This window comes from Nansenia antarctica (genome assembly GCF_963989245.1).
Source record: "Nansenia antarctica genome assembly, chromosome: 6".
Taxonomy (NCBI): Eukaryota; Metazoa; Chordata; class Actinopteri; order Argentiniformes; family Microstomatidae; genus Nansenia; species Nansenia antarctica.
Window position 1 is genome coordinate 36666150 of NC_137676.1, and position 11789 is coordinate 36677938.

The 11789-nt window shown below is 41.3% G+C and overlaps 1 protein-coding gene across 2 annotated transcripts; it reads left to right on the top strand.

Annotated features, from left to right (window-relative positions):
• Positions 1-8381: 8381 nt before the first annotated feature.
• On the top strand, positions 8382-10837 carry rps21 (ribosomal protein S21; the record flags this gene model as incomplete). 2 transcript variants are annotated; one of them, XM_080535406.1, is made up of 6 exons in its annotated part: positions 8382-8406; positions 8894-8981; positions 9217-9280; positions 9414-9485; positions 10017-10072; positions 10775-10837. In XM_080535406.1, the coding sequence occupies exons 2-6, from the start codon at positions 8932-8934 to the stop codon at positions 10782-10784; spliced, it is 252 nt and encodes an 83-aa protein (XP_080391532.1). In that variant the 5' UTR covers positions 8382-8406; positions 8894-8931. The 2 variants fall into 2 exon arrangements, with proteins under 2 accessions (XP_080391532.1, XP_080391533.1); XM_080535407.1 differs by lacking the exon at positions 10775-10837 and having other exon boundaries at positions 10017-10076.
• Between the last annotated feature and the right edge of the window lie 952 nt (positions 10838-11789).

Here is an 11789-nt window from a genome sequence, read left to right on the forward strand (position 1 = left end):
GTAAGCAAACAAAAAGTCACTTAACTTTGGGAAGGGCGCTGGCTGCACCCTCCCAAGTTTCCCAACAGGCCTCTGGAATCACAACCCCCAGTGGTCAGACACGGACAGCTCCGTTGGTGGCCAGTCATCCCTCTGCTCGGGACCACAGCTCGGCGCCTGGCGTGTATCAGGTGTTCTCTCGTTCCAACGTCGCAGGTCCCTCTGGTACTCGGCAGGTTTTCGTCTGGTTGTCGCTCTCTGTCTCGTTGTACTCCCTCGTCGTAACCCTCGTTCCCAAACCACTCTCCTCTCCTACTGTTTGCTGGTGACTTAAATAGAGAGCAAAGGGGAACAGTGTCACTCCCAGTCCCCAATCACTGCTAACCAGCAGCGAAACAGCCAAATGCGTAACACATGCAACAACCTAAATAATAAATACACATCTGAAAACTATAACATGTTCATTAATAATATTTCGAAATTCTCACCTGAGCTGCATTTGCCATTGTATTTGTAATTCTTCTTCTTCTTCTTTTTCTTCTTCTTCTTATCAATTGCGTGTTCAAATTATTGTTCGTTAAATGTCCTTTAAAATCTCGCCGTGCTTTTAAGATCCTTCAAAATCTCGCGGTTTCTCGCGGTTACTTCTGTGATGACGCGCTCCAACCAAATATGGTCCATCAAGCGTCCGGGTGATGCACGTGATGCCTGCAGCTGGACCCTTCTCGGATTTTCCGACCCTGGAGGTTTTTCCGACCCTACCAGATCCGGTCATAGGTTCTGCCCTTTCCGGCCATAGGTAGCGCTATGATTTGCTGACGACGATGACTTACGATCACATGATGACCGCCATTTTTACCCATCAGTAATTTTGGCTGTTTATAGATCTAATCTCTGTAGCTACTTTAAGATACATGGATGTTGCGCGCGACAGAGAGAGACAGGATTCGAAAGGCGTCCAAGAATTACTTGATGAAAGGTAAGTCAGTGTGAATAACTATGTTATAGCCACTCTTGAAGCCACTGCTTGAAATGGCGAAAATGCATAGGCCTATATCAAAATTGAGTGTCTCATTAAGCATCTGCTAACTATTGTGTGCATAAAACCTGTTTCCAGTGGCTTTATATTTGCACTTCTAAATGAATGCTGTATTTTCCTGCTGCATCAGGTGAGGAGTTGTACTATAAGTGCAAGGACAAACTTCGCTTGGTGGTGTGCAACAAAGATGGAGTTTGTGATGTCCTGATGGTAACTTTCATATCTGACTTGAGTTCTTGTCCATCATCTTTCCCAATTATGACAAGAGTATCATTGTTGGAGACCTCAAAACCTACTTATTAAATCTCGCGTTTTAAATGTATGTCTTTATTGTTGTTTCATCTGTTCTATTGTTGTTTTACCTTCTTTGCTCTCTGTGAAGCACATTGTGTCACATTTTTGTGAGAAATGGGCTATACAAATGAAGTTTGATTTGATCTGAAGGAGTGCCACGACAACCATGGGACTGGGGGGTCATCCAGGGAGACGCCGAACGCTGGAGAAGGTGACGGCGTCCTACCACTGGTCCACCTTGCGGAACGATGTCACAAAATGGGTGAGTTTTTGATGTTATTAGTGCATGGTGTGTGTGAACATTGTAATTTATACACTGCCTGTTAGCAATGATCTTTTACTCAAAGATCTCCAACTCTTGTGTAATTCTCATACTGACCACAATCTGATTCTGCACTGGAACACCCAGACCATCATACAGGCCGCAGCCCCTCAACCACAGCGGTTCTGCACCTAAGGCACTAAGCCCAGCAGCTGACCACCACCACCAACATGACGCCTCAACCACATCAAGAATTCTCTGACTCTAGATAATTTCCTCTGAAATGTCACTGTTTTAAAGGTTGATGAGTGCCCCCGCTGTCAACATCATGAGAAAATAAAGACAGTTGCACCTGTACTCCATCCCATCCAAGTGAAAGAGGCATGGAGTGTCCTGGGGATTGATCTCATTGGTCCACTTCCCACCACTGCAAAGGGCAAAAGGTAGCTACTGAATGTTGGGCAGAAGTATGTGTAACCCCTTTTGGTTAAAGCTAGTGAGATAAGCTGACATCATGTATTGGATAAGTCAATAAAAGTTATGAAGCAAGTTTTTGGTGGACCCCATGAGGAATAGCTGCTGCAATGCTGTAGCTAATGGAGAACAATCTGCATTTTTCATTGCAGATACATTCTGACTGCAACCGACCTCTTCACCAAGTGGGTTGTGGCAAAAACCCTCTACACCAAAACAGCCAATGAGGTGTCCAGGAAGATAGTCAACATTCTTCTTGACTTTGGACTGGTAGAGAGGATCATTAACGGGAATTTGTGAATGAGGTACAGTTATGTATATAAGACACAGTGTATGTGATGTGTGACATTTGATAATTGTAATTTCATCTAATTTAATTGCATACACTAGTGCATCTGCAGGTCAACCGTGGTGTTTTTGAGGCTCTGGGTGTCAAACACTGCATCACGTCAGCCTACCACCCCCAGGCCAATGGACAGGACGAGTGCACAAACCGCAACGTGAAGACTGCGCTTGCCAAGTACTGTGGGGAGGGACAGAACGACTGGGATGCCCATTTGAGGGGCCTACTATTGTGTAACAACTGCATATGTAAACAATTCAAACAAACATAGAAAGAAACAAAAAAACAATTCAAACAATATAGAAAGATGGTGAAATGCTATTGATTGTACTTTTGTTTTGTTTTACAGCGATCAACCAAGTACACCCCGTACTTGGCACTGTTCGGACGGCACCCTCGCAGCCCAGGTGTCATCAACACAACACAGACTGAGGAGGGTGACGACTCAGCTGTGGTTGTGGTTGATTTGCCAGAGGAGGATGTACAGGCGAAGACTGTCGAAGTTACAGATCTACATGCAAAGGTGATGTAAAAATGGCAATTTATGCATAATAATATCTAATAATAATGCTGAATGGTAAATAATAGTGTTTTTTGTTAGTTCAATAGTTGTGATTGCACCATGCATTTTATTCCTTCAGTGTGAGCGGTCTGACAGTGTGGTGGGCAGCAATGCCATAAGAAATGACCACAGCTATGCCGCAACAATGCGAGAGGAAGACGCCAAGAAAAAGAGGACAGAAGACGACAACTTGGGTATGTTTCTCTTCACCAGTACTGTATATTACTATAACCTTATATGAAAACGGTGCCACTACACCACTGGCTGTAGAACTGTTTCTATGGACCACTGTAAGAGGACTTTGACCTGTGTTTGTCTTGTAGACCGTGGCAAGTCCACCCTCCTGGGAGCGGAGTGGATGAAGAAGAACGCCCACCGGCTGGAAGGGAAGGTCCAGGAGCCTGCTTTTCTTCAATTGGACAAAATACAGAGAGAGGAAATAGAGGCTAAATTGAAACTGACTGAAGACGAAGAAGAACGTCAAGAATTGCTGGACATTTTTTTGTTTGAATTTGAACATTCAATTGATTATGATTTATTTCTGTTAGAGGTCAAGGACAATCTTGGTATCCCTGTGTGCGCAAGTTTCAAGGCTCCCAGTTCGGAAGAGTGATTGATTAATTAGTGTGTTTGCAGTCGCAAATATAAAACTGAATCTGAACAGTAGTGTGAACTACATGTTGGTCACATTACCCCAAACGATAACGGTGGATGACCGATGGCCTTATACACTTATTCCTTCCAGCTAGAGTCTGGATCTAGCTAGAGTTATAGTCATGTCAGATGGAGGGGCTTTTGACACGTGCATGCTGTCTGAGTCAGTCCATCCTCTTCATGGGCGTGGGTTAGATGTGGCTACAGGCCCCACGCTTTCAACTGCCAGGCTCTCCCTCCGTCTCTCTGGGGCCTACGTCCAGGATCGGCCTGGTGACAGACTAGACAGCATTATTAACATTGGCCATGGAATTGTCCTGCCGGAGACCGGCTGTTACCCATTGACGCATCCTGTTTGTCCATAGCTCCCACTCTGTAGCATATCCACTCCTCCTTATGGTGGTGACTATACCCTGTCCCTTGTGGGGGTCACTACACTCATTGGTGTGGTTATTATCATGGTTCTGCTTGTAGAAATTCCACTATGGTGGTGACAATACCCGGTCCCTTGTGGGGGTCACTACACTCCTCATTGGTGTGGTTAATCTCATGGTTCTGCTTGTTTGAGGTTTTCCCAAATAAGATATATATGTATATGTACACATGCTATATTTCGGTTAACCTACACAATGTTTTTACTTGATTCCAGCTAATTTGTGAATGAATACGTTTTTGTTTGTGTATGGTCAATCCATTTTTATGTAAATATGGTTTCATGCTGTATTGATTTACAATAAATTCATTGCATTTCATTCAATCTTGTTGCTTTACTACAAAAACACATCTGATTGAGGAAGACTACAAAACATTGAGAAAGGATTTGGTAAACCAAGTATTTCATGCGTCATTATGGTAAGAAGAGGGGTGTGGCCATAGTAATTAATACATCTCTACCATTCTCTGAAGAGAAAGTGATAAAAGATAATAGGAGAAGATATGTAATGGTTGACCCTATTACATTAACCATAGCTAAAGGTAATGAATCTTTTTTTCATTTCATACCTAGAATTAAAATGATTAACAAGCATAATGGCACAGAGAATGCAGAGATGTGGGTTGAAATATATGTTGTTATTATTATTATTACTTTATTATCACATAACAGCTATTTGAAGCAAACTATGGAAAATGTATAACAGTGAAATACATTCTTAGAAATGTCTACCGTGTCATGATTACAAAGATACCGCTTGAACACACACACTGTGACACATTCGCGCGGGCACACGCGCGATGCGCGCGAAACACACACACAAGTTACAACACACAGTTTCAGATCTACTAACGCAGCGTTTCCCAAACTGTGGGGCGCGCCCCCCTAGTGGGGCGCGGGGGTACTGCAGGGGGGGCGCAAAAAAAAAAAAAAAAACTGGGAATACTGCTGCCTTTTGCAACATCGTACCTGTGTGAGATAGGCTTTTCTGCTGTTGCTGCTATCAAAAGCAAATACAGGTCGAAGTTGAACATTGAGAATGAACTGAGAGTGGCAGTCTCAAAACAACAACCCCGCTTTGAGAAGATTTGCAAGGCAAAGCAAGCACACACAAGTCATTGATCGTAATTGTGATAGGAATGTGTAGAGTAAGAATAGTGATGCAGTAGAAATTAGTTAATGTTGATATGTTGAATATTTCAGTGGCACAGGATCATTTGCCAAGCACTTATGTTCCTTTTCAACCCATAATAAAATATAAAACTATAGTTGGATATATGTGTCTTGTTATTATTAGAAGAGAAAATGTAATGTTTGTACAACTTTATACAATTAATTATATCAATCTAGGTGGGGACCGGGTTAGGGGGGGCTCGAAAATATTTCCAATTACCCAAGGGGGGCCTGATTGAAAAAGTTTGGGAACCGCTGTACTAACGGGTCTTCGTTGTCATCATTGTCATCGCGAATCATAGCGAATCATAGCGCTACCTATGGCCGGAAAGGGCAGAACCTATGACCGGATCTGGTAGGGTCGGAAAAACCTCCAGGGTCGGAAAATCCGGTACTTACAACGGCCAGGGACAGCCATACAGCCCGGGGGCCGTACAATGCCCAGGTCTGCGTTAGAAGCTTGTTCCATACTGTATCTTTGCAGAAATGAGGTCCACGTCTGTCCATCTGATTATATATCAATACTGACGTCACTGGTGAAACCATTGGTACTATGACGTCATCGCGATTGACATGTTTCTAGTTTGTCCAGTCAACCACGTTTTATGTCATGCTAGCTCTGAGTTATTTTCAGGACAAGATTTGAATTTCTAAGCTGTGCACAGTACAAGTACAAGAATGAATACACAGTTTACAAATAATAACCAGATTTATTATAAAGACGCCTCTGAATGCAGATGATCTACGAAAGAGCAGTGTATTCATTTACACAGCAGGTGGCGATGTGCACACACGTTTTTATAAAGTTTGATTTCTATGCCAAAAGTAGAACAGGGGGCCATTCCACTAAAGGTGGATCAGTATAGCGGCGATTGAAATAAATGCGGCGATCAGGCAACTCGAGATTGGAATTCAAGCCTCAGGTGATTCCTCGAACGAGGATCAGCCTTGTGTGATGAGTGTTCACAGAAGACAGGCTAACAAATCTTCGATATGGGCGCGTGCACGCAGACATAAAGAGCCCAGAAGAGTCGATCTGTCAAAATGAAGATACTCCACTCTGCAGGGGTACTACATTTGCGCAGCATTCCCGAATTATTGATCTTTATGAAGACGGAAAAATAAGATGTAAAATAGTGCAATACTGCCGCAATTAACAAGGCGAGGGAAATGGTTTGGCAAGAAATTGCTGACCGATTAAATGCGTAGGTCATACTAGCCCCAGTTATTGTTATATGTTCATATTTTAATAAATGAATATTACTACTGTGGTGATATCAGCAGCAGGCTACAAACCGTCATATCGCCACAATGGCCTAGTGGTATCGACCGCTGCCATTGGATTTATTCATCATTTTTAGACGTGGTTCGAATCCCTCTTCGGACACACTTTTTACTGCATTTCGTTGTCTGAATCTAATCTAAAATCTCATCTAAAAAAGTATGTAGGCTATAAAATTATGGTGCAGGCTAATTTACAGGAACTGACACGATTACAATGGTGTTTGAAGCCTTTGCATGAAATCTTCGGTTAAATGTAAAAAAATAATAATAATTACTTAGTCAAGTCTCGAACTCGCAACCTTTGGGACTCCAGCCGGCTGCCTTAACCACTGCGCCAACCAGACCGCTGTGATAACAGCAATGCAAGTTGATAGACATGACTATTCATTTATTTTATTTTATTTTTTACACTTTTTAATTTATGTATCCATCGATCTATCTATCTATCTATCACACTTTCAAAATATCTAGTTATCTATCACACAATCAAACTATCTATCGATCGATCACACTTTCAAATTATCAAATTATCTATCTATCACACAGTCAAACTATCTAATCTATCTATCTCGTGTGAAGTGGGAACTAATATTTCCTAAAAGACACATGAGGAACTGTCGTTCGGGGTTTAGTTTCCGCCTGTGAGCCTTTTTTGACGCGCGTCTTACTATAGCCTGTGTTTTAGCCTGGTCGCGAATTATTTGAGCCACATTGATGGAACCGAACGCAAGCGAACATTATCGAGGCTTAGAACTTTATCGAGGCTTAGAACTTTATCGAGCTTCGTGGAATAGCCCCCAGGTCTGATCTGATTGGAGGATCTCCTCTGAGTCAAATCAACAATCTAGCTCCATAGACTTCCGGTTTCTCCACTTCAAAATAAAAGCGACGAATGGAACGTGATGGGATCACAATATCTCCTCCTCTTTGCTGAAGTCAAATTAGGGTTTGGACCCTAACCCTAACCCTAAGGACTTACATTGCCGAACAGAAAGTATATAGAATTTCCAATTTACATATTTGTTCAATAACATATAATTTTACATCTGTTTCTTTTATTTGTATGAACTGGACTGGACAGAAATATGTTTCAATCATTTCAACTCATCATCTCTGTGGCTCTGTTGGTACAGTATGTTGGTACAGTATGTTGCTAACAACGCTTAGGTTGTGGGTTTGACTCCCCCTGGGACCATTTATACTGAGAAATGTATGTGTTATCTCGGCAACACTTCTAGAATATGGATCAAGTGAGTTTGAATCTAAAGTGGTATCTTACCAAAATGTTGGTGGCATTTTACTGGGGCCACACAGCTCAAAGTGCCCTATCAGAACTGCAAAGGACATAATGGACTGTACAGATAGACAGACAGATAGATAGTTTTGTTTTTATCTTCTTATATTTTATTTTGTTATCTTCTTTTACATCTCTGCTCAATTATTATTAGAATTATACTACATATAAATAGGTACTGATGCTGAAAATTAGCACTAACGCATGATGGTGCAATAGATCTCAATTTGTATTATGTGTCAATGTTTTAATTGTATCGATCCCTAATCAAATGAACAATTATTGTTATTATTATTATTATAATAATAATTATTATTATTATTATAATTATTATTATAATTATTATCATCAGCAGCATCATCATCATCATCATCATCAGGATCATCATCATCATATGCATCTTTTTCCTCTGATGCTGCTACATCAATAGTGTGGATTTGATTCCAGCAGGGGACACATACATTACATTACTGATTCTACAAAAGATACATTTTTCATTTCAGTTCTACTTATTGCCTTTCTCGTTGACCTGGAAGTAGTTACTTTTGAATGGATCCGTGTTTTAACTTCCGGCAGTGTCGTTCTTCCTTTCCTGTCAGCCATTTGTGCTAAACGGTGAGGGAGGCATTTGCTCTGTTTTTCAATTGCCGAAATATTAGATATATATCAGCGATAGCTATTTATATCACGAAATAATATGTTACTAAGCCATAGTGCTTACAGTAGTCCTTTGTATGGTCTGAATGGTATCATTATTTTGGTATATAATTGGTAAAACAACGTTGCATGCTCTCGGCCTACGGAGCCACATGGGTCCACTCTGGCATCGCGCCGTCATCAAGGCACCTTTTCACATAGCTTTCGGTCTCCGAGATACAAATGCATTCTCTAGGAAAAAATTGTTAAAATGTTTTCTTTCCAAATTCCATTTGTTTAGGCTTGACAGAAAGTTGCCCGGCTAACAACATTTGCTTGCGATGTTAGCCTGATTAGCTTACTTGGACTGATGCTGGCTTGCTTGGACTGATGATGCTTCGTGACGAATCGTCCTATATTACTGACTGATTGTCGACAACCCTCTCTACCCTGCTGTATACTGTAGATCCATCAGGCGATCATCATCCACACCGAGCTTTCAACATGCATAACGATGCTGGAGAATTCGTGGACTTGTACGTCCCACGTAAATGGTAAGTACCCACCCTTGAACATTTGACAGATCGGATTTAATCGTATGTCTATTTTCCAGAGACGAACGAAACGTTCAAACAATTACGTTCCAACTTACTACATTTGCTAGGTATGCAAAATTATATCAGTTTATGATGTGAAGTAGGTTTGATTTTCCTAACGTGTAGTGTTGATGTATGCATTCAATGCTCATTTCAATGGAGTAAATCCATAACGCCTGCCTATACCTTTCAGCTCTGCTAGCAACAGAATCATCGGCGCCAAGGACCATGCTTCCATCCAGATCAACATAGCTGAGGTGAGCCTACGGCTTAAAGCCACCAAAACTCATTTGATACATTTTGGAAGTGTCATGTGGTTTTCTTCATTTTCAGGTGTACACTCTTTGCTCATCGCCAACATTGTACTCATGTGATTCCCATTGATTGCAGGTTGACAAGGTAACCGGTCGCTTCAATGGCCAGTTCAAGACCTATGCTATCTGCGGTGCCATCCGTAGAATGGTAGGTTTGACTCCAAGTCTGACAATGGCAACATCAGTGTATTACCATTCTAATGTCTTCCGGTGTTTCCCTCCTCCCAGTGATTGCATATGTTTACTTTATTCCAACATTAATAGTGCGTTCAAGTGCCCCTCTGAAGTTCCCACCAATGTTTTGCGTAGTGCTCCCTATTCAGGAAAACTTAGGTCTGAGTTGCAGAGTACAGATATTTCCATGCTGCATAAATGCAGTATAAAACGCTTCCCTAAAGAAATCAAATGATTTTAGGCAGGTGTGTTGGTTCTTAAATAGAACAAACTTGTGAAATGATTAGTGATTCCTGGGAAATGGTTTAGGAAACACTGGTCTTCAAGACAAATTATGCAATTCTCATCTGATTCTACGTATGTCTCATCATTAGATGAGTTGCTTTTAATTAACAGTGTTGTTCTGACTGTTTTGTGGACCCCAGAGAGTAGATATTGTAATTGTTACAGCGAATGGGGGGACTCCAAATAAACCCATTCTGATCAACTTGTTCTTGTCCTACAGGGTGAAGCTGACGACTCTCTCCTGAGGCTGGCCAAGACTGACAGCATCGTGTCAAAGTAAGGAGCTCAGTGTCAGGGTCCTGGGTTACAAGGGTTAGAATTATAAGCAAATTCAGTGGGCTGAGGCCCTCCATCAGAATTGATGTTTCAATGTTGGCCCCGAAAAATCAATGAATGTTGCCCCACTAGTTGATGTGTCATTTGAATCCTGGCCTGTAAAGTTACGAACCGTGCAGATAGCAATGTTAGGGCAGGTATGAGTCTGGTCATGTTGTCAGTCATGTCAGCTCTTTTCACTACATTGCTATCTCTGACGTTCTGAACGTTTCACATCACTGAATGACACCCCTGTTCCCAGGGAAACAGTTTTTTTATGTTATGATGATGGTACTATTTCTCATATTGAAGTTAATTCCTACATTTCTCTACCTTAAACTACAGTGCAAGTGGCAAAAATCATCACTCCGACTTGCCCTCTACTGGGTTAGGAGAATTGTTGCCATGTTGTGTATACTTATCCAGTAATCTTGCATGGTTTAAAAAATGTAATTGGACATACTGAAAGTGACAGTAATGTTAGGAGGAGGAGTTAGAAGGACAGTGGGTTGGATTGGTACCCATGACAACACAAGCATCCATGTGCTCTGCTGGCAGCAGCTCCAACCAGTAGACCACCCCAGGCCTCAGACATATGGATATATTTATATATACACATACATATTTGTTCTAATGTTGCCCTTTTCTCTCTCTTCCTTGCAGGACCCTGTAGGTCAGGAGATGCCACTCTGGAATATCTTTGTAAAATAAAGAAAATGGAAAATATCAACGTTGTAAGCGTCCTAATTACTGTGTGATTATTACATTCTTATGCATATGCTTGCTCATATTTCCGTGTCAAGTGTATTTCCTCACTTATTGTTATGTATAGCCTAGGGCTGAAAAGCTTTGATTATTTCTACGACAGTGAATGTGTGATAAAATAATATTTTTAATGTCGTTGTTTCAACGCCACATTCGAGCATTAATACAAAGCCCCTGGAACTAATGATGTCAGGTAAAATAACATGCAAATGTTTTGGATAATGTTAGCATCATGGCCCTTGCACGTTTGTCTTCTGTGTGCGTGTCATGCTCAGAGCCATCTACTCATGACTATATCCACTTCACACTTGAGTATGACCACTCCCTTTCAACCTAAGACGGGTTCCTACTTTGCAAACATGCTGCCCAAATCGAGGGTTGCCTAGTATTTTTGCCTGACCCATTTCCATTATTTATTTTCAGAGCGGCTGGTTTAGGATTTGCTCATCCCTTAGCTCAATGGTATTTGACCGTTTATACAGTGCACTCACTGCACTGTGTAGGTAATGGCACAGTGAAGCTTTTTTTTTTTAATACATCAAAGATTTGGATTTGAAATCAAACAATTACTATGAGGTTCCAGTGGAGATTCTCAGTGTGTGTGTACATATATTACTATGAGGTTCAAGTGGAGATTCTCAGTGTTTGGGTACATATCATATATTGCTACCGGCCATTTAGAAATGACAACACTTGTTATACATAGTCCTCCTATTTCTGGGCAACAAAAGTAATCGGACAGAATAATATATTGTCCAAATTATGCACTTGTGTTTAGTATTCGGTCGACAATCAATCATTGCAATAACTGCCTGAAGTCTGTGCCCATTGACCCACCCAAAGCTGCGTATCTTCTCTGGTGATGTTCTGCAAGGCCTCTACTGTTTAGGTCTTTCTGCTTAGTTGCTAATGG